This window comes from Sciurus carolinensis, chromosome 18 (assembly GCF_902686445.1).
Source record: "Sciurus carolinensis chromosome 18, mSciCar1.2, whole genome shotgun sequence".
NCBI lineage: Eukaryota > Metazoa > Chordata > Mammalia > Rodentia > Sciuridae > Sciurus > Sciurus carolinensis.
Window position 1 is genome coordinate 8,288,494 of NC_062230.1, and position 26,821 is coordinate 8,315,314.

General features: G+C 43.6%; 1 protein-coding gene across 1 annotated transcript in view; it reads right to left on the reverse strand.

Moving 5' to 3' along the window:
- Positions 1–8,254, reverse strand: part of Zscan21 (zinc finger and SCAN domain containing 21) — a 40,335-nt gene extending 32,081 nt beyond the window's left edge. The window contains exons 1-3 of the mRNA XM_047532859.1: positions 8,109–8,254; positions 680–1,194; positions 206–359 (exon numbers count right to left, since the gene is read on the reverse strand). Coding sequence (XP_047388815.1) covers positions 206–359; positions 680–1,105 — 580 coding nt within the window. The 5' untranslated portion in view covers positions 1,106–1,194; positions 8,109–8,254. The remainder of the gene's footprint in view (positions 1–205; positions 360–679; positions 1,195–8,108) is intronic.
- Positions 8,255–26,821: the final 18,567 nt, after the last annotated feature.

Genomic DNA, 26,821 nt, shown 5'->3' on the forward strand with positions numbered 1-26,821 from the left:
CACAGTTCACTTACCTCTTTGGACACATCACTTAACTCCTGACATTGACCTGAGTTATATTTTCCTAATATTTAGTAACAATGACAATTATGCATGATAACAATAAAAAGGATGCTTCTTTCCCCAGGCACTTGGCAACATGAGTAAGGGCAATCCCATGTTGGAACATTTGCTTCTTTTCACTGCATGAAACCTTACTTCTTACCTCGGGACTGCAAGAGGCGGGGTTTCCGAGAGGAATGCTTGAAATGGGACTGGGTAGCCTCTTGATGAAGGTCAAAGCTTGAGGACTCCTGAACTGGATCCAGAGGTACCATCCCTCTGGCAAGCATCTCAGGCCCATGAACTTGACCTGGGACCTGCAGACAATCAGGTTGGGCTTATGGGTAAATCACTTTTTAAATGGGAATGAAAATATTAAAGCAAAGACCATAAATATATGAGTGAATGCAAGGTCAATACACAGTTCTGGGGGGTGTTGGGGAGTGAACCTGGGACCTTGTAAGTGCCAAGCACATGTGTATTCTGGGGGGTGTTGAACTATGCCCCCAGCTCACAAAATACCTTGTAAGAGCCCAGAAGAGCAGATAGAATAATCACCACAAAGACTCAATATGAGTATTAAACCAGTGACCTTCTCCCAGCTCCAAAGTCCATACTCATCTCACACCAACCTTACCTGCTGTCCTGACAGATCAAGCTCCAAGTCTTCCAGAAGGGTCACAGCCTCCTCTCCACTATCGGGCCGGTACTCCTGCAGCCAGACTTGAAGCTCCTTAGGCAGAATGGAAAGGAACTGCTCCAGCACCAGCAGCTCCAGGATTTGCTCCTTGGTGTTTATTTCTGGTCGCAGCCATTGATGACAAAGTTCTTTCAGTCGACTTAGAGCCTCTCGAGGCCCAAAAGTGTTCTGGTAACAAAAGCGCCTGAATCGCTGGCGGAATATCTCTGGGTCAGGAGGAGGGGTCTCCTGCAGGCTGGAATCCTGCCCCCACATGTGGTCTTCTTCATCTTCCTCTTCTACCTTCACAATAACGATCCCATCCTTCTCCTGTGCAGCCTGTGGAGACAGACCCGTCGCTTCCCTTGATTCAGCAGTCATCATTCAGGCTCAGGGAGCTGGCGTGATGCAAACAGGGTCTTGTGTGGCCTTTCTGTCCTAGAAGATGCTTTATATTTGTTTCTGTACTATTTCTGAAGTAGTAAAAAAAGTTATTAGTACCTTTATAAAATACCTGTACTAATCTTCAAACCAGGTTTGAAGGCACTTAAAGGTGGCACTTAAAATGTCTCTGAGGCATCACACTGTGGCACATGCCTGTAATCCCAGTAATTTGGAAGACTGAGCTCAGGGCCAGCCTCAGCAACCTAAAGAGATTCTGTTTCAAGATAATAAATATTTAGGGCTACAGATGTAACTCAGTGGTAAAAAAGGGCCTGGGTCCAATCCCTAGTTAAAAAACAAAAAACAAAACAAAAAAAACCCAACCAACAACCCCACAGAGTCTCACTGTCTCCACTGTCACTCCATACATAAAGGTCTGCAAATAGAAAACTCAAACAGGCAACTTCCACCCCAAGGGTGTTCCCGGGGAGTCACAGCAACTTCTCTCCAGGTGGCCAGCAGGTAATGAAATGCTGCATTTACAGTGCTTAGCCTGGAGAGGGCTGTTAGCAGGGTGCCCAGCACCAGGGTAAGCACAATCTTCTTTTGTCCCTGCAACAACCCCAGCAGGGAGGCAGAACTATCAGTACTATTTGACAGATGACATAACTGAATCTTAGACATTTGATTAATTTGTTTGGTAGCAGGTAAATACCCAGTGTAGTCAACAGGAAGTAAAAATTGAAGCCCCAGACTTGCTAATGTATCATTTAGTGATTTTTATTACTTTTATGGGATACAATTGATTATCCTTTTTCTTTTTTTGGTTGCAGATGGACACAATATATTTCAGTCATTTATTTTTTTAATGTGGTGCTGAGGATCAAACCCAGGGCCTCACATGAGCGAGGCAAGCACTCCAACACTGAGCTACAATCTCAGTCACTATCCTATCTATCTTTAACCTCACCTTCATAAAAGAGACCAGCAACTTTAAAGATTCTTGCAGACTACAATTAGAGGAAATTCTCGTGATGCAAACACAAAAGAAAATGGCAGTTGAAGCTTCTGTGGAGAGTGAAGTGTTAGCCAGAGTAGGAGGTAAAAACTAAAATCAATCTAAACAAAAAGTCACCAGTGAGTGAGAAAGCAGCTGGCTTAAAAAAAAAAAAAAAAAAAAAAAAAAAAGCAAAAGCATAGCAACAACAATTAAGGGAACAGATGCACAAGGTTCCCATTATTATGTAATTCTAACTGCCAAAAATGATACAAGTACTCTGAAAAAAAAAAAAATCTTTGTACATTCTTTAAAAACTTGGAACTACTTTCTGACCTGTTTAAAATTTTATAGACTTAAGACTGTAAAAAAATAAAGAAAACCCAACCTTCTGATTAATCTGCAAACTGATGAGTAAAGGTCATGGAAAATAAAAATGCACTCTGAATTTCAACAACAAATATTTAGTATGGACGGTGGTTCATGTTACTGAGCTGAACGGCCAAGGGATTCTTCCATCTCTATAAACCTTTGTGAAATATCTTTTTCACCTCCATACCATCAAGACTAAGCATCAAATTAAAGTTTTAGAAATAGATCATCCAACTGCTGTATCCCAGTGAATTAAACAAATAGTTTTATACTAGCATCAAACTCAGGGTTGTGAGCATGCTAGGGGAGCACTCTGCCACTGAACTACAACCCCAGCTTTTAGAAAGGCATGGCTTGTCCTAAAACATAATTAAGAATTTTGGTGGAAAGGGATTAGGTACAATTAGGAATACAAAAATTGTTTTAGGGTAACTTAATAGCATAACTTCATATATTTTGTTTTCTTACACAAAACATTGGTAGAACAGTACATGTATATAATTTTTATAGTTTCTACTGATAGGAATGTACAGTGGTCCCCCTTAGCAGCAATTTTGCTTTCTGAGGTTTCAGTTACCTGCAGTCAACCATGGTCTGAAAACTTAAGACAAAAAATTAACAGAAATAAACAATTTGTTAAGTTTAAAACAACCTTTATTGCAACACATTGTTCTATTTGTCATTATTAATCTTACTGCACCCAACATAAATTAGACCATATCATATAAACAACAACATATATAGCGTTCAGTGTTTTGAGGTCTTTGGAATGTCTTCTCCAAGGATAAGGGGGGACAAGTTTGAATGGCAAGCAAAGTTTGGAGATGACTGTTTTAATTACAAAGATTATTATTTTAATCTCAGATTTTTCACAGGACTACTTTTCTACCTTATCTTTATTTCCTTAATTTCTTCAGTGATTTTTAAACTGGTAAATATCTTATTACAAACCACCTTCTAGACCTTCCCGCTGATTCCTTCAGACCTGTTAAGCACCTCACCCTGCCTGCTGAAATTAATAGTTGGTTTTCCAATTCCAGATCAGCTTTCCCTCTAAAGGCCTTACAGATATAATTATTCTACTTCCTAAATAATCTGCAAGGGGTTCTGTAAAGCTGAAGGGAATAAAAAGATGAGAAACATGATTCTGACTTTTATGCAAATAAAAAAGCAGAATGTTCCCAGGTTTCAACACAAGTGCTAGGGGAGCCCTGAGAACTGACAGATGTATAAGAAAGGAGCTTCCAGGAGGAAATGCCCTAAAGCATAGAGAATAGACAGGATGCTTCTGTAAGAAGCAGGGACTGCAGTTGTCCAAGATCATTTCTTTGGCTGGCTTTTTCCCAGCTGGAGGCAAAATATTTCCCAGAAGCCTTTGTTTCTTCAATTCATTCTGGAAAAGCAGACTCTCTTGCTGTGCCTCCCAGAATTACTTTCTACCACCCCAATTCAGGCTCCCTATCTCATCTAGATTAGGACCTGGGCTCCATATAGCTTCTCTACCTCAAATTTCTCACTGTTCCAATACACACATACCAAGATCCGTGTAGTACTACTACCAATTCAGTGTTCAAGAGCTTTCACATTCACAACACACTCCACTCTCCTCTTCCAAGTTTATCTCCCTTATGTTTCGGCCTCTGCGGTCCATCAATGCTCCCCAAGCATGGGCCATGATCTTTCATCTTCACTCCTCTGCTGTAAACAATCTCTCACTGTACCAACTCTATCGGTTGAATTTTTACTGCTCAAGATGCACAAATCTCTCCTGATACCCCAATTAAATAAGTTACCTTCCTCCTCTGAACATCCTTAGTACTATTTCTATTTCATGGCAATTATATTCTCATTATTTGAGCTGCAGTTCCTGTCTGTCATCTCTCAACTAAGCCATCTTTGTATTTATTTCCTAGAATGTGGTGATTTAAATTCTGTACAGATGTTATAGAATTAAGTTGTACAGTTGAACAAGAACTATCCAAACTATTCAAGTTCCCCCTCTACCCTCTTACTGCCTATTGTGTGGCAATGAGTGATATTAATTGCTATTAATATTAAGATTTATTTGGCTCAGAAGCTCCTTTGATTCCTTCCCTCCTTCCAGGCATCCAGTCTCCTAGCACCAGGGAGAAGTCTGTTTTACTTACTGTTTGATCTAGTCTCAAGTCCAGCCTCTTCTTGGGTTCCTTGTCTTCATTTGCTCTCTACCCTCCCACAATTCACTGACTACCTTACTCTCAGATTATTCTTCCGAACTCTACAGCTTTGTAATCAATGTGCTCCAGTAGCTATTTCAAATTTCCCCTTATTCTCCCCACTCCAAGAACCCTTCCTGTCCAACAAAATGTCTAATCAGCAGGTCTTGCTGATGCCCTGTGTTCTGGCAGCCACTGTTTCCTCAAATCATACTCAAAGGCTGGAATTTCCTTCCAGTTCTCTCTGCCTTTTCTAATTCTATTTATCCTTCAAAGTCAAGCTAAAATACCACTTGCCCCTCATCACTGTTTAAGAACCTTCTGATAGCTATAATAGTAAAAGTCAGCATTATCTGAGTGCTTTCCAGATATTTACATTAAGCATTTCACTTGACTACACAACAATCTTAAGCACTGGCCACAATCGTCACCTCACTGAGGTTTACAGACATTAAATAACTCACCTGGGGCACAGAGCAAGCAAATGGCAGAGACAGGTTTGAAATTAAGTATGACTCCTCAGTGCAAGCTATCAAACCATTTTAACATGTGGGGAAAGGAAGGGCTTCTGGGTACATAGATCCTTTCTAAAATAAAGGCCAATGAAGGTGAGTATGAAGAATGACTACTCAGGAATAGGCTTCATATGCCATCTACTCTTTTCACCTGGGTCACTGTGTGACTGAGGCCCTAAGAGGGGACAAAGTTGGAGATGCAAGTGGAACCTGGTAGAACTAGTGGGGTAGATGGACCAGCTATCAGAAAGCTCTACTGTGAAAGTTTTATCCTATTTCAATAGCTATGAAGCAGGACACTGCTTGGGTCATTGGCAATCAATAGGAAGAGACTCTGAGGAGGATGTGAGACACAAAGGGACAGAGACAAGGACAATGGACACAATCCCATTTCATCTGTTCTCAACTGGGACAGGTCTTTACACTCAATATTTCTCTGCTCCTACTCTGGGCCAGAGAAGAGCTTCAACAGCTGTGGAAGGGGTGAGTTTTTCTCAACAGTCCCCCAGATAACCTGAGCACACTCTTCCCTTCAGCCTCTAAAGACCCTAAGTCTTTGCCAAGTATTTGCTGTGTAATTTCTTATTCTGCTTCTTTCTTTAGGATTCTTTAGGATTTTTCCTGCCTTTTCCCTCAATTAGACTATTGTTAAGAGTATGTTTATTTCCACTTAGGTCACTTAGCCAGATTCCTTGTAAAGCATTAGTGGTGATTTTTTTTTTTTTTAATACTAGAATTTACAATATTACTATTCTTTGCCCGTTCTGCATTCAATCTTGTCCTCAAATTTTTTCTATAGGGTACCTGGAGGAGTTTGTTAGTTCTTCCCCATTTACTAGTTGATTTTTGGCATGTTAACCTTGTTATGCATCAGTTTCCTCACCTGTACAATGGGAATAAAAAAAATGGCATTTGTCCCATAGAGCTGTCAGAATTGAGTGAGTTAACATAGAGAGAGCACTTAAAACAGTGTCTGGTATCTAGTAGGCCCTGGAGAAATTTTAATTAAAAGAAAAAATAAACAATAGATATAACTGTATACTCCAATTTTCAGCCTGCTTAAAAGATCAGCAGTGGGAGAAATCTTAAAGCAGTTCAAAAAAAGTGAATGTGGTCTCCCACACATAAATTACACATCCTTAGGTGAGTTATTTACCTTGTCTGGCATTCAGTATTCTTACGAGTCAAATCATGGGAGGGGTAAGAGTAGAAAACTAGCTTTTGAGTGAGTCCCTCTGAAATGAAAAATGTTCTGACACACTGTTCACTTTAGATAAGATTACCTCAAGCAACCACTTTTCACCAAGGATAAAAATAAACAATTTTCCGACAAAAAGGTCTTGGGTTACAAGCTCAGTTTATTTCAAAGGTTGTTTTCTCAACGGCCCAGTATGTTTTCCAGGGCACAGTCTTCAAAGTTTCAATAAACTGCTCCTCCACCCCACTTTTTAAACAGAGATATCAAATGCTTAAAGCTACCGTTAAAAGAAAACTAGGTATCCAAAGAACTGATTCTACCACAGAATGAAAATGTAACATTTAGCATGATATTAATCTACTTGTAGTTAGATGTAACATAAAATATTTGAAAATTTTTAAATGCTTAGGTCATGCAGAGAATCAGCAAGAGATGACAGTATTAAGTGGCTGGTTTCCCTGTCTGCATTTTGAGATTGGTGAAAAACTACCTAAAATAATGAACAAGAATTTGGAGTAGTGATGCAGAAGGGATATATACGTGGGAAAAACATTCTGGAGCAAATCTTCACTGTGGTTCCCTACCTAATTAAGCTATTTCTCTACATTTGGCCAGCATATATATTAACAGTGTTTTCTTGATGTGGTTACAATGACTTCTCCACAATTCAACAAGTATTTATTGACCGCCTCCAATCCGCCTAGCACTGGCCGGTACAATAAATGCTTTCTTTGGTTCCAGTCCATGTAACTGCCACTCTCTATAATGAAAGTATCTTTTTGTGTACTGAAGGCACTGCAGGAAAGGGAGAGGAAGGAGGGGGGAGTGTCAGGCTAAACTGCAGCTAATTTTTTTCAATTCGGCTGACCGAATCAAATCATTTCAACGTTGGAAGAACCTTTTGAGAAAATCAAATTTTATGGATGACAAAATTAAGACCTGATGTATTGTCTTATCCAAGGACATTCAGCTAATCAGTCTCCTAAGGGCTCAGGTGTGATTTCCACAGATTCTCTTCACTCCTCACCCACTCCAAGTCAAGCAGGATGAACTGAAAAATTCACCTAACCTCCGGACGACTCATTTTTAAAAGCGTTTCAAGCATTCCATAAAGCTAAAAGAGAGCGGGGTGTCCATAATCGCTATTAGATCTTTATCCACCAGGCTTCAAATACTCTTCAATCACTGCTCAGTGTTGGGGATTGGGGGGGGGGGCAGGTGCTCTGGAAACATGCGGCATCTCAAAACGTGTCCAGCTCTCGGCCTTCCGCATTTTTCACCTCAAGGTCCTCAAGGACCCGGGGGGGAGGGGGGAGCCAACCCCAAAACCCTTCACCGGAATCAAAGCAAATGGCGACGACGGGAGAGTCAAAAATCAGACAGGGGTCAGTTCGCTAAGGACCCGGTCCTCAGAAACGTCAAATTAGGATGACGACACTGCGGGCTAGGAGTCCGGAAGGGGCCCTCACACGGCTTCTCGCCAGGTCTCCGAGCGACCCGGTCACTGAAACCCTTGTTCCCTCCTCGCCGGGAGTGGGGCAGGGGCGTCTCCCCGGGAGACAGCGCTTCCTAAGGCCGGGCCTGGGGAGGAGGCAGGGGCAGGGATTCGCTTCGCCCTCCGCCGGGGCCGCCGGAGGGGATCCCCGGGCCGCAGCTGGAGCGCCCACCCCACGTACACACCCCTGCGGCCCGCCCGCCCTCCCCAGAGGCCGGCCCCAAGTCTCACCGTGTGCCCCGGGAGCGGCCTGGGGGTGCTGGGCGAGAAAGGGGAGCTGACTCTGGGGCTCAGGCCGGCCGAAAGGCACCGCACACCGACCTAGGCCCTCCCGACGCCTCCACACAGACACAATGAGTCACAAAGACCGGAAGTATGTCAGCACCTCGTCTTCCGGGACCGCGCCGAGCTTCCGGGTCCGCTCTAGGAGCGCGGGAGGACTTTGCATCTCGGTTCCTGGATCTCTAGACCTGGCCCTTGACCCTGAGTGGTCAAGCTGTCAGCGTTGAGGGGAACTCCCTGGGCCTGTCTGCTTCCAGTTAATGCGAGGACAGATGGGAGAGACGTACAGGCTTTTCCTGAAACAAAGATTCTCCAGCTCAAACATATGAGAATTCAGTTTCTCCTGTCTTTTCCATTTCTGGTAGTCTTTGTAGTAATTATAGTTATTATCAAGCAATAATAGTAATTGTATGTGTGTGGCAGAGGAACTGAAGCAAGGGTGTAGACAGAGAAAGATCAAAGTGAAGCCAGGGGTGGCTGGTTTCAGGAAGCTTCCCTAGTAGCTTCTCTCAGGGCCCTGGAGAGGTATGCCAATAGAGTGGGTGGTTTCAAAAACTTGGCCTGTGGACAAAGGACATCTTTCCACAAACAAGTTAGTTATAAGGTTCTGCGCTTTGCTTAGGTGGCATATGCCATTATAACAGTTTAAAAGCAGTGTTCAGAGTGATCACAGACACTTTTGCCTTCAAGGTGCTTTCTCAACCTACAACAATTAGCGCCCTCACCTTTACCTCTGTGGTGTGTGTGTGTGTGTGTGTGTGTGTGTGTGTGTGTGTGTATCAGGAATAAGATTCTGCCTTGTCTAAAGGTGACCACAGGCTTCAGTGGTTGTGACTGTCCTCTATGTTCTAAGACAAGTTGGTGGGAGAGACTGAACTGAGTTGCTTGGTTGCATGATTGCTACTGCTCGGAGAGATAACTGTATAAAAAATACTCCAAAACTAAAAATCAATTACAGAGTCGTTAAAGGAAATTTGCAAAATGGAGAAAAAAATCACCTACAATCCCTCCACCCTAACACAACCACAATGGCTTTAATTTATTATTTTCCTATGAGTTTTCTTAATATAAATACATATTTATATTATTTTACATATTGTTCAAAACCCAGGAGTTTGACTGGGTTGAAGCTGCTTCTCCTGCTGTTTTTTCTGCATCTTCTTTGCGTCCCCTGGCTTGAAATAGCCCCTTTTCCAGTTTCCCGAAAGGTCCACAAACATTAGGTTATCATGCACAACAGATTTTATCTTTGGTTTCTGAATAAACAGGAAAGATTATAACAACACAGAACTGGAATCAACCTCAAGATGAGCATTGAACATTCTTAAGTTTCTGAACCATAAGGATTCTACCCCTGGTCAGTTCTCTAAAGCTAGCCCTCCCTAGTTCCTTTCAAGCCTTCTGCTTCCTCCAAATCCTTTCTCACATCTCCTTTCCTCTAGGATCCTAGCAATCTCTTGGAGCTTTTGTTCTACTGAGTGGTGAATTCTTTTTGTCAATCTTCCCCACCCTCCTCCCTGAAAGCCCACGGAGACCAGGCTGTCAGTGACTGGAATAAATTCACTTGTTCCCTGAGGTGGAACTGTGGGAAACTGTTTATCTGTTCAGCACGTGACCTGGCTGAGGGAGGCCTTCACTCTTCAAACTAGTGTTGCTAAGCAGAGTATGAGCTTGGAATTACCATCATATTTTTTGAAGGAAAAAAAAAAAAACTCAGATTTTTAGATAAAATTCTTCACATTTTAAATAGTACTTAGCAGGGCTGGGGGTATGGTTTAGTGGTAGAGTGCCTGCCTAGCGTGAGCAAGGACCTAGGTTGGATTCCCAACACCACAAGCACACAAAAAAGAATAAATAAATAATACTACTTGGCAAACCACCAGGGGTGTGCTTCATAGGGCACATAAACACATACACTCACTCACATAAACACATGCACTCACTCTGTATTTTTTTAGTGACCTACTGCAGTTGGGCAAGATGAAGTGATGGGAAGAGTAAACATACGGACAACTTTGACTGAAACCAGGCTGAGGTTTCTTCACCCTGAACTTTTTATCTGTTTAGATTGCCCGTCCCTAAAGACTTCAGTGTTGAGTGCAGACAATATGGAAATGAGCGGCCCAACTTGTACCTCTAGTCTAAAGAGTGCCATGCAGAGGGGCCATGTTCTCAATTAAACAAAGTCCCTTAGGGGATTTCTGTAAACAAAGAGCCACCTGCTCATGAGGTGATGCTGACCTTTCTCTACCTTTCCTCTTGGAAAGGGGAGGAATTGTTCAGCTGAAATTCCTTTCCTTTCCGAGAATAGAGTCTTTCTTCTTCAAGTTGCACAAGGAAATTCTCTATGCATCCTGGAAGTGAGCTCAAGAGATTCTCAGTGAAGGAAATTGGCCCTGAATGTTGACAGATGCAGCCAGTTGTTTTCAATTCTTGGCCTCATGATCTTAGACCAGAATCAAACTTCCCAACTCTCTTTTGTGGCCCTCAGCACCTTGGGATTGGTGATGACTCACATGGCATCTGTGAGCGTCCACTGGCCCTGCTTGCAGGAGGCCTGATACTCCACAGGCAAGGTGGATAGCTGGAGCAGGAAAAAGCAGGTCGCAGAAGGTTCCAGCCCTGGGCGATCTGGACAGAGAAAAAGTCCAGAGCAAAGAAACCTTGGACAGATCTGAGTGGACACTCCCTGACTGTACAATCCTTCCCCAGCAATTCAGCTGCAGTAGGTTACTAAAACATGAACAGAACAATGTTGCGGTCCCCTCTCTATCGCCCAGGACAAGATGAGCTAACGCCTGTGAAAGCTTCTGATAAGTACTATTCAAATATTGATTTGCACTGTGGTAATGTGGCTTTGGCCAACAAGAGCCTTCCTGGAACACCTGTCAGGTGTGTGTGATTAGGGACGGGGTTGGGGCGGGGGACAGGTTGGTAGATCACATTTCTGTTATTCTTTCTCTTTCCCAAAGATAAGGAACACCTTCTTCAGAAACCATAAGAAACAAAGAAAAATGGGAATTTCCAGCTTAGAGAGAGAGAAAAAAAAAAAAAAAACTTCTCTATAAGGAAAGGAAATATTAAGTTGGAAATACCAGACTCAGTTTAACCCTTTTTATCCCATTGTTCCAGATGTGGGATAAAAAATAAAAACTTAAGTTGAGCAACAAATATACCACTTGTGGTAACTTTAAAATAATTATCATATGTGTGTGTGTGTGTGTGTGTGTGCGTGTGTGTGTTGTTTTTGTTTTGGGGTGCTGAGTATGCAGCCCAGGGCCACATCCATGCCAGACAAGCAATCTACCACTGAGTTACATCCCCAGCCCTTAGAGATCTATTCTTTTGAGAAAAGTAATAAGTGAATGATTAGATTATTTGAAAATACTTTAAAATTTATTGTGAAAATGGCATGATATACTGCTGCAAACGTTACTTCTACTAAATGTTCAGCTAACGCCTGAACAAAATATTACATACGTAATGATATGTAATATAAGAAATGCATTTGTCAAAGTATTTTATAGAACTAGGCTGTCATTTTATTTTGAGGAAACGTACTCTGTTTCAAATTACCAATGGGGCAAAATAGCTGTCCTATGTAAGGACACTGGCACAATGTATACAGCTCATAATGTAAAAATAAACCATCTCATGGGAAACTGACAACATATTGTCAAAAATATGATGTAATCCTTTGAAGTGTTTGACTCCTTTCCACCAAAAATTATTGAACTGGTCACTTCTTTGGGGCCCAGTGGAAAAGCATTTGCCTAGCATGTACAAGGTCCTGGATTTAATCCCCAGGACCACCACCACCACCAAAAAAAAAAAAAAAAAAAAAAAAAAAAAGTCACTTCTTGGTATATAAAGCATACCCAACATCTGGCTTATACATATATAAGGGGCACCAACTGAAGTAGATTAAACAATGTGTCTGCCACACTGGACAAGTATCTAGAATCTTGTTTCAGAGATTGCCTCTTCTTCGGAATGACTTGAGAGACTTCGGTTTCTTCATCTGTAGCATGGTGGGTTTTAGTCAGCTTTTTCATTGCTGTGACCAAAAGACCCAACAAGAATGATGCAGAGGAGGACTGGGGTTGTGGTTCAGTGGTAGAGCCCTTGCCTAGCACGTGTGAGGCACTGGGTTCGATTCCTAGCCCTGCATATAAATAAATGAATAAAATAAAGGCCCCAGAATGACAAGTTTATTTGGGGCTCATGGGTTCAGAGGTCTCAGTTCATAGATGGCCGATTCTGCTGCTCTGGGCCTGAAGTGAGGCAGAACCTCTCTGCAGAAGAGTGGGAGGTGGGAAGCAGCTCAGGACATGGTAACAAGGAAGCACAGAGAGGGCTGTACTCACAGGGGACAAAATATACCCCACAGGCACCTCCACAGAGACCTACATCCTCCAGTCACACCCTACCTGTGTTCTGTTACCACCCAGTTACTCCATTCAAGTGCAGTCATGCACCAGTTAGGTTACAGTCTCATAATCTCATCCTTTTACCTTTAAACTTTCTTGCATTGTCTCACAGTGCTTTTGGGGGACATCTTGTATCTACATCATCACATTGTGATAATTAATAATTGGTGATTGTTGATTATGGTGATTGGAAGAAGCACACGCACCACAGTTCAAAGCTAATCACCGGAGAAGTTCGGTTTTATTTTAAAAATGCACACACTTATATAGGGCCGGGAAGAGGCTGATTGGTTGGGGCATGAAGCGGGGTGAGGGTTGATTGGGAGAGCCTTGTTGCTGGGGGGCGGGGCGATGGTTGATTGGGTGAGCATTGTTGCTGGGGGGTGGGGCAGGGTGTCAAGTGCCAATTGGGAAAAGTAAGAGCAGTGACCTTACATTTCTCCCTTTTTGTTTTTATATTTTGGAATGGGGCATCGCTCAATCTGGCTACTTACTGCTGGATGGGGGCGAAGTCTGGGAAGGGGTAGAGGGTTTTGGGAGAAACATGGGCAGGAGGCCCCATAACAAGGCCGAAAAAGGGAAGGTTTCTTGGGGGGTGAGGTTGGTGAATGTCCCTTGTAGTGGCCTCGGGTGGAATGAGCCAAGCATCCTGGTGAAGGGATGTGAGGAAAGAGTTCATGAGCTGAGTAGGTTTTCCTTAACAGGTGGTGATAAGATGTCCCTGGGGGGATGTGGGGACGTCATCGGTAGCCAGTGGTTGATAGTACCTGAGAAAAAGCTGGTTGAAAGTTTGGTTAGAAATAGTCTGAAGTTGAGACTGAAGGAACTTTAACAAGCAGGGTAAAAAGACACAGGTGAGAGAAATGAGGAGTATTGGACGCAGGATTGGGAGTACCCACCCAAGGAAGGAGGACTGAAGCCAGAATGAAAGAGGAGAATTAGGAGTATGTCCTTGAAGCCCCGCAACCAAATCCTGTAGTTTAATAATGTTCTGTTCAACCACCCCAGATTCATTTATATAGTAACAACATTCTTCTCTGAGGAATAAACAAGTACCTCCTTTTTCAGCTGTAAGAAGATCTATGGCCCTGCAGTTTTGCAGTGTTACCTGGGCCAAAGAGGTTACCTGTTTCTGTAAGGAAGCTAGGGATTCAGCTGTTGAAGTGAGGGCACCTTCAAGTTTGGTGTTCAGTTGTTCCATGGCCCATAGAGAGTGACTGAGGGCTCCGTCTGAAAAAGCAGCTCCGGTGATAGAAGAGGTTAGTGATATTCCCACAAGTATGGGTAGGAAGGCAGCTTGTTTTTGCCGCGGGGAGGGAAGGAAAAAAGATTGAAGTTCGGAGGAACTATAGAGGGTTAATTGAGGTACAAGTGTGATAAGGACACAGGGAGAAGTGGAATTGATGTGGAGCTGGTTACTGACGGTGGCGTTGCACCAGAAGAAATGCCCAGGGTGGGTATATATGGTGTTTGTAATAGTGGTATTAGTGTGGTAGGTTATAGCCGAAGGATATATTGGGGATGAGGATGTGAGAAGGCAATGAATGAAGTGATCTGGTTCAGGTTCCCATAAGGGAACAGCACAGATAGGTGTTATTGGCTTTGCAGAGGTTGGGAATGAGTAGGTAGAGGAGTTCAGAGGGACTGCAGCCAGGAGGGGTCATTGCAGGGAGGCACATATGAAGCAATTTTTAGGATCAACAGAGGTGAGATTTAGAAATTTAGCAGTTTCTTGGATAAGATGTAGCCAAGAATAGGTGTGACCAGAAGGTGAGGATGTATTTTGTAAGGTTTGGATAAGAACCTTTTCTGAGTGTTGTAGATCTGAAGCAACCTGAGAGATTTGTGACCCTACGGGAGTGAGTTTGTGAGAGATGTGAAGGGTTCCATGAGGTTTAGACTAGTGTCCGTAATAGATGAAGGCCTTTTCTCTGGTTGCCCACTGTGCGTTCCAGGAGTCTTTGATAGTGAGTGAAATTGAGCCATTGTCCTGTTTCTGGAGACTGTTGGAGGCAGAGGTGTAATGATGCCCATGGGTGGGGTGTCCCAGGTAGTGAATGTTGCATGACCAATATGGACAACCCCCATAAATATCAGGCCTCAATGACAGTAATCTTTAGTCTGGTCATATGTGAAGCAGAGGTAGGGAGAGAGGGGGGACTGACTGAAGAAGACCTTGGTTGATGGTGTGAATATAAGGGTTATTGGAGCTGAACATCCTGTAGGTGGACAGGAGGCAGAGGTGGGAAGTAGATGAGTAGTTTTGGTGTTATGTTCAGTATAGGTTTCTCTGATTTTGAATGTCCAGACAAAAGTTGTGGCTTGTGTGGGGAGACTTGGGAGGGTTAGGAGGAGTGGGAAGAGGAACAGTTTAGAGTTGAGCATTTTTTGGGTATGGTTTGAGTATTTTCGGGCATGGGTTTGAGGAGTGAGATGCGAGAAAGTGTAGTTTCAGAGGGTTTTGAGGGGAGGGGGAACAGGAGAATTTGGGATTGGCTTCATGAGGAGGAGTTTCCTGATGAGCTTCCTTTGGATTGGCAGGGCCGGAGGTGGGTTTGAGCCTAGAAATGTGAATACCAGTAGGGAGAGAACCCTGGAAGGGGGAAGGAATTGTAACCCTTTGTAGATTAAGAGGTCCTTCAGGTGATGTGGTGAAAGAATTGTGAGGGGAGATCCAAAAGTGAGTTTATGAGCTTCCTTTTGGGGATCATGGCTGGCTGCCAAGGTACACAGGTAGGGTATCCATCCTCTAACAGTAGGGTCTAACTGCCTGGAGAGATAGGCTACTGGGGCAAAAGTTGGTCCATAGTTTTGTCCAAGGACTCCTAAACTTTGGCCTCCTTTTTCATGAACATAGAGAAGAAAAGTTTTTTTTAGGTCCGGCAGGTGGAGGGCTGTGGCCTGGAGAAGTGCCTTTTTTAATATATGGAAAGGCTGGCCGGGAGTGGAGGGTAATGGCTCATTTTGAGGGCCTTTTGCCATGTCGTATAAAGGCCTTGCTAGGAGGGAGTAATTAGGGATCCATGCCCTAAAATATCCTGCTAAGCCCAGGAAGGATAAGATTTTGGCTTTAGTTTTGGGTATGGGAAGGGAGTTAATGAGATGTTTCCTGTCGGTAGTGATGGCCTTCTTTCTGTGGGAGATGGAGAACCCGAGATAAGTGACCGTGGGACAGGATAGTTGGGCCTTTTGAGGGGAGGCTCTGTAACCTTTACAGGCCAGAAAGTTGAATGGGGATATGGTATCATGTTTTGAGATTTCCATGGAGGGACTGCAGAGGAGGAGGTCATCTACGTATTGAAGGAGAGTGGAGTACCGATTGGGAAAAGTAAGAGGAGTAACCTTATAGTGATCAGTATACTAATGTGGAAAGGTCTTAGAGTTAAATGACATAATGTGTATAAAGTGCCCAGAAAAATGCTTGGCACACAGTAAACACTGATGTGACCTATCATTTGATCATTATTTTTTATTTTTGTCATAATCTTTATTAGTGAATGAAGGAGCTTAGATTCTTGGGCGGGGGGAAGAGACAATTTACTTCCTGTGAAGTATCAAGTGAGACAATTTCATGATGGTGCTATGAGAAAAGCAGCACATATTTGTGCATTAGAAGATTTTCTTTTTCTTTTCTTTTCTTATTTTTTTGTACTGGGGATCGAACCCAGGGGCACTTAGCCACTGAGCAACAGTCTCGGTCCTTTTTACTTTTTATTTTGAGACAAGGTCGTGGTAAGTTGCCTAGGGTCTTGCTAAGTTGCTGAGGTTGGCCTCAAACTTGTGATCCTCCTGCCTCAGTTTCCCGGGACCATAGGATTACAGACCTCCCCCACCGCACCCAACAACAAGACATTTTTAAAGACATCTCTGACTGTCTCCTAAGGATAGATTCCAAGAAATGAGGTTGCTGTCCCATGAATAGTCCTAGGGAGTATGGGAAATATTCTTGGTAACTCTGAGTTTCTAGACCTGTTTACAAACAAGTTCAGCTACCAAGCTTGGGCAGCATCCATCCAAGAGTTTTGGAAGAACTCAAAGTTCTTCCAAAGTTCATAATTCTTTCAAAGTGTTGAAAGAATTATGAAACAGAATGATTTATAATTACAAAGAGATACTCTTCTTCAAGACTCGCAGTTTGCCCTGAACAAAGAAAAGTTCCTGAAGGGCGCACTAGAAACCACAAGTTCTCAACTTTTACTTTGTTTTCCAAAAGCTGGTGGAGTTAATACAGAAGGGAAGCAGATTGACTGTGTTGCCAACACACTAGGGACCCTGAGAGTGTGTTTCCTCTTGAATCTACTGAGATTTTTTTTATACTCCTTGGGGTTCTCTCTGTGGGAGCTCATTGAGCCCTGGATTTATGGTAAAGCCCAGAGAGAATCTGTATTTGATTCTGTTATGTACCAGGAACTAAATTTAGCTGGAGAGACTTTGGTCTACTCAGATCATGTGATTTTTGCTCTCAAATCTTTGTAAGGGTGGCCTTATGCTAGAAATCTCCAGATAGCCATCAGTCTAGAAAAAATGAGTATGAAATTACTGTAGGTGAGAGATGTGATTTTTTGATGGCAATATTAGTGAACAAGGCCTGGGGTTCTTCATGGGCTTTACTTTGAAGGTGTCCCTCACCCCAAAGTTCATGTGTTAGACTTATTCCCCAAATCTGTATGTTAATGGTCATCGGAAAAGGGGTTTGGGGGAGGTAATTAGGATTAGAGGAGGTCATGAGGGTGGGGTCCCATCACAGCATTAGTGGCTTTATGAGAAAAGGAAGATCCCAGCTGATGCGCTTGCTCTATGAGATGCTATCTGCCATGTGAACATGCAGCAAGAAGGCCCTCACTAGATGCTGACACCATGCTCTTAGCCTTCTCAGCTTCTAGAACTGAGGAACAAATAAACTTCTGTTCTTTATAAATTACCTGGTCTCAGGTGTTCTGTTAGAGCAATGGAAAGCAAATTAAGACTCTAAGCTTGCCAGGTACCATGGTGCACACCTGTAACTCCATCACTTCAGGAACTGAGGCAGGAGGATCACAAGTTCCAGGCCAGTCCCAGCAACTTAGTGAGACCCTCAGCAACTTAGCAAAACTCTGACTTAAGATAAGAAAAGTAAAATAAAATGACCAGGGGGTAAAACTCAGTGGTAAAGCACCCTTGGATTCAATCCTCAGTACTGAATTAAAAAAGAGAGAGAGACTCTAAGCTCCAAGTTTCAGGAGTATGATTCAATAAAAGTTTTTTAAAAATCTTGGAGTTCCTGGACAGCAGCACAGAGTCCAAGAGAGGTGTGTGACTTCCTTTATAATAGTCACATCATCTGGGTGCAGGACCTCACCTTCCGGGGCCTGGAACAAATTGGAAAGTAGCTGGATGTGAGTTGTCAATGTGGAGGGAGGGCAAAGAAACCTTCTCCTTAGCCTCTACAGAGGAGCAGGATGTGATTAGGCTGAGGACTTTGGGAGGGTGCTTGTGTGATTTGCTAGAACCACTATAAAAATGTGCCACAAACTGTGGGGTCTTAAATAACAGAAATTTACTTTCTTATAATTCCAGAGGCCAGAAGTCCAAGATCAAGGTGGGTGTGGGTCCAACTAAGGCTTCTCTGCTTGGCTTTTAATGACCATCTTCAAACTGGGCCTTCACATGGTCTTTCTTGTGTGTGTGTGTGTGTGTGTGTGTGTGTGTGTGTGTATGTGTGTGTGTGTGTGTGTGTGTGTGTGTGTGTGTGTCTCCTGATCTCCTCTTTTGTGAGGATGCCTTTTATGTGGGACTAGGGTCCACCCTAATGGTCTCCTTTTACTTAATGACTTCTTTAAAGGCCTTATCTCCAAATAGAGACACATTTTGAGGTACTGGGGGTTAGGACTTCAACATGTGAATTTGAGGGGGAGGCACAATTTGACTCAGAACAGGGTGTGACTCTTGCCTCTATATGTGGAAAAGAAAAGATTTCTTTGTGACCACAGCAGGCAGAGCAAAGACGCGTGTAGACCCTAGCCTCTGGAATGTCAATGCTGGCTCCGTGCAAAGAAAAGCTTTGTGAAATATAAGAAAAACATTGATGTGGTGGTGTCACCTGTGTGTGACACCACACGATGGAATATTACTCAGCTTTAAAGAAGAATGAAATTCTGGCATTTGCTGGCAAAGGGATGGAGTTCGAGAATATTGTGCTAAGTGAAATAAGCCAAACCCAAAAAACCAAAGGCTGAATGTTTTCTCTGACATGCAGATGCTAATTCACAGTGGAGGTGGAGGGGGATAGGGAAGAATAGAGTTACTTTATATTAGGTAGAGGGGAATGAAGGGAGGGGAAGTGGTATGGGGGTAGGAAGGATAGTGGAGTGAAACAGACATTATTATCTCATGTACACGTATGACTGCATGACCAATGTGATCCTACAACACATATAATCAGAAAAATGAGAGATTATGCTCCGTTTATGTATGATCTATCAAAATGTATGAATGCATTCTACTATCTTGTACAACTAATTAGAACAAATAAAAAAATTTTAAAATATGAGAAAAAGCTTTGCCTTTGGGAGGGATGGTTTCAAAGATGGTCAAAGAGAGGGGTCCTCTCTCGCTGGGAATGTTGTATCAGGAAAAAAATGGGACACTAGATGATCTCTTAAGGTGCACTTCTCAGGGCTGTGGCGTAGCTCAGTGGAAGATGTATTTATCAGTCTGAGGTTCTTTGATGCTGGGCAGGATGAGGAGTATGACTCATAAGTCTCTAACAAATTGTATAAAGAAATCTAGCTGTTGCCAAGGGCTGTAATCTCAGTGACTCCAGAGATTGAGGCAGAAGGATCGCAAGTTCAAGGCCAGCATCAACAACTGAGTGAGGCCCTGAGCAACTTGGTCAGATCCTATTTCAAAATAAAAAATAAAAAGGGCTGGGGATGTGGTCAGTGGTTGAGTGTCCCTGGGTTCAATCCCCAGTACAAAAAAAGAAAAGAAAAAAAAAGAAAGAAAGAAAGAAAGAAATCAAATCTAGCTGTTTTGAGAACTTTTTCTTTCTTTCTTTCTTTCTTTTTTTTTTGAGACAGGATCTCCCTAAGTTGCTTAGGGCCTGGCTAAATTGCTGACTTTGAACCTGCAATCCTCCTTCTCCAGCCTCCTAAGCTGTTGGCATTACAGTCTTGTGCCACCACACCCAGCTAAGGATACATTTTTTTTGAGGATATATGTGCATAATTATGAAAATATCCCTCTTAGTGACAGAATATCAGATCTGGCAAATCATGGTTTTGCACCAGGGTGCTATTTCTTCTTTCCTTCAATTGTACGTACAAGAAAGCAACAGTTGCTGGACTGCAGGAAGGAGATCCAGAGGGAGGATAAAGTCAGGTCCTACTGGGGTCCTCTCAGCTGGGACCATTGATCCACCCGCAGGTGAGCTGTCCCTCACCCTCAGCACCAGCTCTGTCTGAACTTCTGTTTGGTTTGAGAGACCAGGTCTCCCTTTGCCTTATTCCTGAGTCCCTGTTTCTGGAATCCTAATTTTCCCCTGTGCCTGATATTTTGATTTAGGAATTTGCCTAGTATGCTAGTCCATTTAGGACGGACACAAGGCTTTGATCCTGCTGTTCGTCATCCAGAGCTGAAGTCCTCCCCCTGTTCCTGATAGCAATCTACAAAGTCTTCTCTGATCATTAAGATTTCCTTTAAATTTTTTATAACTTTATTTAATTTATTTTTTATGAGGTGCTGAGGATCAAACCCAGTGCCTCACACATTTTAGGCAAGTGCTCACCACTGAGTCTCAACCCCAGCCCTGGGGTTTCAATCACAGAGAAACTGGGAGTCATTTATAGCAAATGCCTCCCTGATTTGGCCTCTGGTATACCCCAAATGGCAAAGGACTGGGAGCAGAGAATCTAAAGAGCTGGAATCTAGAGAGCTGATGACCCAATCCATAACATTTTCTGAACATTTGAGTAGTTTTTAAAGAAAGAGGAGCCAGATGTGGTGGCACACACCTGTAATCCTAGAAGCTCAGGAGGCTGAAGCAGGAGGATGACTTCAAAGCCAGCCTCAGCACTTAGCGAGGCCCTAAGCAACTCAGTGAGACCCTGTCTCAAAATAAAATACAAAATGGGCTGGGGACGTGGCTCAGTGGTTAAGCAGCACACGATGGCTCACAAACACACCCAGGCAACACAGGGTAGGCTGGCTATGGGCTGAGCTGTCATTTACCTACCACAAGAGCCCAAGAGCTTCTGGTTCCAGGGCTTATGGTGTGATTCTACTGATTTATGACAGCCCCTGAATATAAATAGAGAAGAAAGAAAGGTAAAGGAGAAAGGCTAGTCTGAATTTTTTTGCTCTTTTCAGTTATCCATGACAATAGAATGTATTTTGACACATCATATATACATGGAGTATAACTTTCCATTCTTGTGGTTGTATGTGATGTGGAGTTACGCTGGTTGTGTATTCATATATGAAGATAGGAAAGTGATCTCTGATTCATTCTATTGTCTTTCCCATTCCCATCCCCCCTCCCTTCCCCCCATTCCCTCCTGTCCAATCTGGTGAACCTCTACTCCTCCCTCTCCCTGCCTATTATGAGTCAGCATTCACATGTCAGAGTGATTATCTGGTCTTTGGATTTTGGGGATTGGCTTATTTCACTTAGCATGATAGCCTCCAGTTTCATCCATTTACTGGCAAAAGTCATAATTTCATTCATCTTTATGACTGAGTAATATTCTACTGTGTACATATACCACATTTTCTTCATCCATTCATCTATTGGAGGGCACCTAGCTTAGCTATTGTGAATTGAGCTGCTATAAACATTGATGTGGTTATGTCATTGTAGAAGTGGGATAGCTGGGTCAAATGGTGGTTCCATTCCAAGTTTTCTAAGGAATCTCCACACTGCTTTCCAGAGTAGTTGCACCAATTTGCAGTCCCACCAGCAATGTATGAGTGTACCTTTCCCCCCACATCCTCACCAACATTCATCGTTACTTCTATTCTTGATCATTGTCATTCTGAAGGCTAGTTTGAATTTTGAAGAGAGTGAGGTCTTTGCAGTGGAAAGGGTACTTGAAAGATTATAAATAGAATTTTATCAGGAAGGCGATGAGACAGCTGAACGTGGGTTGGTTATAACAATGGTGACAGGAAGAATTTAGGCATGCTGAAAGCAAAGACAGGAAAAATAGTTTAGGGAGGAGATGTGTAGAGATCCTATAGGGAGAAGGAACTGATTTCTGGAAAAGACGGTGTGGGAAAGCATGTCTAGATGCATGTAGGCAAAGGTACTTTGAAAACTGCAAAACACAATAACACACTAGTTATGATAGAAAGGTGGACTTGAAGGAGAAACTGGGGAGAGAGAGAGAGGAGAAGCAGGAGTTGGCAAGACAAAGGGGAGAGCCTGTAGGCTGGGCGATGGGTGCTGAGGCAGAGCTGAGACTTCTAGGGGTCAGAGAGGTTCTAACTGGCCACACTGGTCAAGCAATTTGGATTGGGCAGTGGAGCAGGATTCAGGGGACATAGGTAGAGAGAGAAAGGAGAGGAAGATGGAAAGATGCCTGTTGTGTGGGTTTTGTATTTTGGGTTATAAAAGGGATGCTAAAGAACTTGGAAGAAGTAGCTAGGTCAGCTGCTGGGATGCAGGCAATGGCCACAGATAGATGTGTGCAGGCTGGAATGCAGAGAGACGGGAGCGAGACTTGGAAGGAAATTTCCATGATTCTGTCACATGAATCCTGGCCTCTGGTTTCAGCTGGCAGTAGGACGCTCTGTATGTTACCAGCAATTTCACAAGGGTGGGTCTCAGTCTCTCTCCACAGAAGGGTTCATCTAGCCTATAAGTAATGCCCTTTTGGTGCTACCCATGGATGGACCCAGGACCCTGGATGGTGCCCTCTGGCTCACCATCTTGGCTTCCACCCTGAGATGCGAGGCTTGTTTCCTGGAGCTGCCTGCAAGGTGGTTACGTATGGGAACAGGCTCTCTGCTTGCCTTGCTTTGAGCCAAATGGGGCGAAGGATGACAGAGTGGAAAGAGCATAAAATCTGGAGTCACTTTCTGCCTTTGCCTCTTATTGGGCGTGTAGTTTTGTGAAGTGTGACTTGACCTTTCTAGGTCGCCCCTCCTCATCTGTCAGTTAGGAATGATTTTGGTGATAGCTGCCTACCAAAGGTAGGATCGTATGAAATTGTGTGAGTGACAATGCTTTCTAAACTGCAATGTACTTTACAGGTACCCGGTTGGAGCTGGGGATCAAGCCCAGGGCCCTGTGCACGCCAGGCAAGCGCTCCATCACCGGGCCACACCCCAGCCCCCCTCACCATTCTTTAAGCACAGAAAACTGCCTTTGTTACCGCCTTGCAAATTAAAATGGAGGGAAACATCCTACACAATGTTTCTTTTTTTGGTTTTGGAAAGAATTTATGGGGGACAATGTAAAAATAGTCTTTTTGGAAAAAAAAAAAAAAAACCAACGATTTCCCCTATATCGTCAACATTCACTCTCAAAGAAGAGACGAGCATCTCAGATGCAGGGCTGGCTGGGACAGGAGATCAGAGGACGCCTGACCTGCAAATGCTCTGCACTCAGCTCGGGAACAGCCAGATGGCCGCTGCTGACGTCCTCCCTGTGCAAACGTCTCTCGCCCAGCCAAGTAAACACTCCTCTGCACCGTTCCCGGGGGGTGCAGCCCAGAAACGAGGAGGCTCTGGATGTCAGGGTTGTGTTTAATCCTGGCCCCTCGGCAACAGGGTCATCTGTCCCGGCTCCCTCTCTCCTTATGTAAACAGGGCTGGTGGGCCCATGTGGCTCGTGTACAGCCAGACCCAGGCTCTCACCCTTCCTCCTGTAAACATATTACAAAGAATCTTTGTAACTGTTCAGGCGGAGAAGTCCTGCCCAGGCAAGAGACTCTACATCAGGAGGAGGCGAGGGTAGGGCAGAGTGACCAGGGAGAAGCGGGAACGAGGGGGCAAATCTACCAGTCCTTCTTACACATAACTAAGCTGCAGAGCGGTCAACTGTGCTCAGTGTCTGACCTTTAAAGAAGAGGGTCTGTCACCAGGCCAGGGGTTGGGGCATTGTCAGAAAGGGAAGTTTTATCTCCTAATACATCACAGTCCTGACACCATGCCTACTTTAGTATGTCAAAGGCAGTTAAAAAAGAATAAAGACTTCCTCTTCCAGCAGTATTGGTAGAAGAATATTAGATCTAAAGACAAGAAAACACATTGTATTTCTGTTTCCACCCAGAATATGCTGTGTGTCCTTTGCATGCTGCCTTAACTTCTCTGAGTTTCCTTGTTTAGATAAATTAGAATGATATCTGCCACTTGCTGAGCACTCTTAACAGGACGGGGACTTTTATAATTATCTGTTTATTTATTTTGTGATACTGGAATCAGACCCCAGACTTTGTACATGCTGGATACCTGTTCTATCACTGAACTACATGCCCATCCTGGGACATTTTATGTTATGGTAATAATCTACACAAGTACCTAATTTGGTAGGGACTATTAGTGATTAAGAGATTAAGACATTAAGGCTTAGCTGAATTGCTGAGTTGCCCCCAAATTATACATTTAGAAGTGGCCAGAAGCAACTTTTTTTTATTGGAGACCTCAATTCTGACCCCCGCAACTAAAAGAGGTGGCATTTTTTTCTTTGATCATTTGGAGTGTGACTGGCTGAGGACTGCTCTACTGAAAGAAGTTTTTATTGCCCTGATTTGGGAAAGCTCGAGGCCAGGAGTCAATTCTCTGTCTCAAGGCCTCCATCTTTCCAGATATCTCCTCCCACCAGATTCATTTATCACTTTGGTTAAAACCCAGGGAAATGAAACAATCAACAACTTGTTCTACCCAGGGTAGAACTTGGCAGAAGCCCTAAAATTGCTGTTACTACCTTTTCCATTCCAAGGCAATCCATAAATGTCTAAATTTCCATGGCACATAGCGGAGGCAGCAGGAGGGAGAAAGAAAAAGTAATCCTTTTACCTACAGACAAAAATTGGTGCTGGGAAGCTTAAGAAAGGCTCAGAGGCCTTTGACAATGAACTCTCCACAGTGGTGTAGGGAGGGTATTGCCGTGGCAATTGCAGCTTGCTACCTGTTTGTACAGTCAGCCAACTAAGAATTTTACTTTTTTAATATTGGAAAGAATCATGGCAGGTGAAAATAAAATGATGTTCAAATTTTAGCATCCTTAAATAAACTTCTGTTTTGAATACGACGTGGCCCTTCATTTACATATTATCAAAGGTTGCTTTGCGCTGTGATGGCAGAGTTGGTCGCTGATATGGACTGTGACCTGCAGAGTGGTCACTTCCTGTCTCTCCATAGGAAAGGTTTGCAGTCTCCTGTTTAATGACCAAGCAGACTTCTGGGCAGGAGGAGTGGGAGGTTTCAACATCCAGGAGGTGAATATTTATTTAATCCACTTATTTTTTCTGTGTGGCACCCACACCCTCCACCACTGTGCTGGGTGCTTCCCCAATCCAGCTGGGTGTTGACCTGAAGGCTGTGGAATCCCAGTCCCACCATGGACTGGCAGCCCTGTTGTACCCTTCCCACCTCCAAGTGTTGAGTCCTTTCCTCCACTGGCATCCAGAGAGACAGCCATGCTTGGAACCCTTAGGAAGGAGACCCAAGTTTTCTCAGGAGAAACTGACCAAATTACAAGATCTATAGATACTGGCAGCCAGGAGTCCAAGTCCCACCAGATCATCTCAGGGAAGCTCATAATGGACAAAGCCCATCCACACCCAGAGCATTCTAAGCAGATTCCCAGAGCTCCCATTGATGTGTGAATGGGTAGCCCAGCCATTTGAGGAAAGCCTGCATCTCCTGGGTAGGTGTGATGAGTTTGAGGATTTGAGGTTCACTAAGGAAGACAACAGGGCCATTATGTGGCAGTTATCACACAACAAGTCTTTTATTTTTGGGTGCTGAGGATTTCACCCAGAGGCACTTAACCACTGACCCACATCCCCAGTTCTTTTTTGTATTTTTTTTGTTTTTAGATAGGGTCTTGCTAAGTTGCTTAGGGCCTTGCTAAGTTGCTGAGGCTGGCTTTGAACTCACGATCCTTCTGCTTCAGCCTCCCAAGTCACTGGGATTACAGGTGTGCACCCCCAAGCCTGGCACACAAACTTTACAGGGCAGGATTCAGGCAGGAACACAAGGAAGAGGACATCCTCTCAGCAGGAGACCTTACAGGGAGGCTGAAGGGGAGGAGGACACAGGGTAGAAGGGAATCAGCGTGGGCGGGGCTTAGGTGTCTAGGGGACATCACTCAGGTCAAGGTGGGGAGGTTCTGGATCAGAGAGTTCTGTAGCACAACAGGTGGGGGACTCTTTAGCCCTGGTTTATCTTATCTCTGGCTGGCAGATGTTGGATGTAGTTTTGCAGGGTAGCCTAAGCCAGTAGGTTCTAAATGTCTGAACATATGCTCATTCAGGATATAGTTAAGCAACTGAATGTGTTGAGCTCAACACTGGCTGGTGGACTTTGGGCTAACGTCCGCAGCCTGCTGGGAAAGAAACAACCTGGCGGCCATCTTTGGGTGGTTTACAGAACACAGGCCAAAAGAGAGAAAAGTCGGGAAACCGTGACCATGTAAGGAGCAGAAGAAAACAGTCAAAAACCACTGCAGAGAGTGAATGTCCTTGGAGATCTGAGAAGAAACTGCAGGATGATCCACAGATGGAGCATTTAGAAAACAAAAGGAGTATCTTGGAAATAGAAAAATATGAGAGCAAAAGTAAAAAATTCAAGAGAGGAGAGGGTGAAGGAAACATCATAGCAAATGGAAGAAACGGGAAAGAGAACAACAGTGTGAATGCAAAAACATACGGAAGCAAGAGTATCAACCCAGGAGAGGACATCGGAACTGCAGGAATTCCAGAGAACAGAGAAAATGAAGTAGTAGCCGGGGTGGGGCTGGAAGTGTAGCTCAGTGGTAGTGTTTGGTGTTTGCTCGGTCTGTGTGAAATTATGAGTTCAATCTCCAGCACCCCAAATTGAAAATTTCTCAAAAAATAAAGAAAACATGTAGTGCCCACTGAACACTCTCCCATAGTAAATGGGGAAAAAAACAACAAAAACAAATGAATGACAAAAGAACTCAATCAATGTGAGATTTTAGAACACAAAGATTTCCAGGAATAAAAATGAGGTCTCATATAAAGGACTCAGTATCAGAGGGCTGTCGGATTTCTTAAAAACAATGTT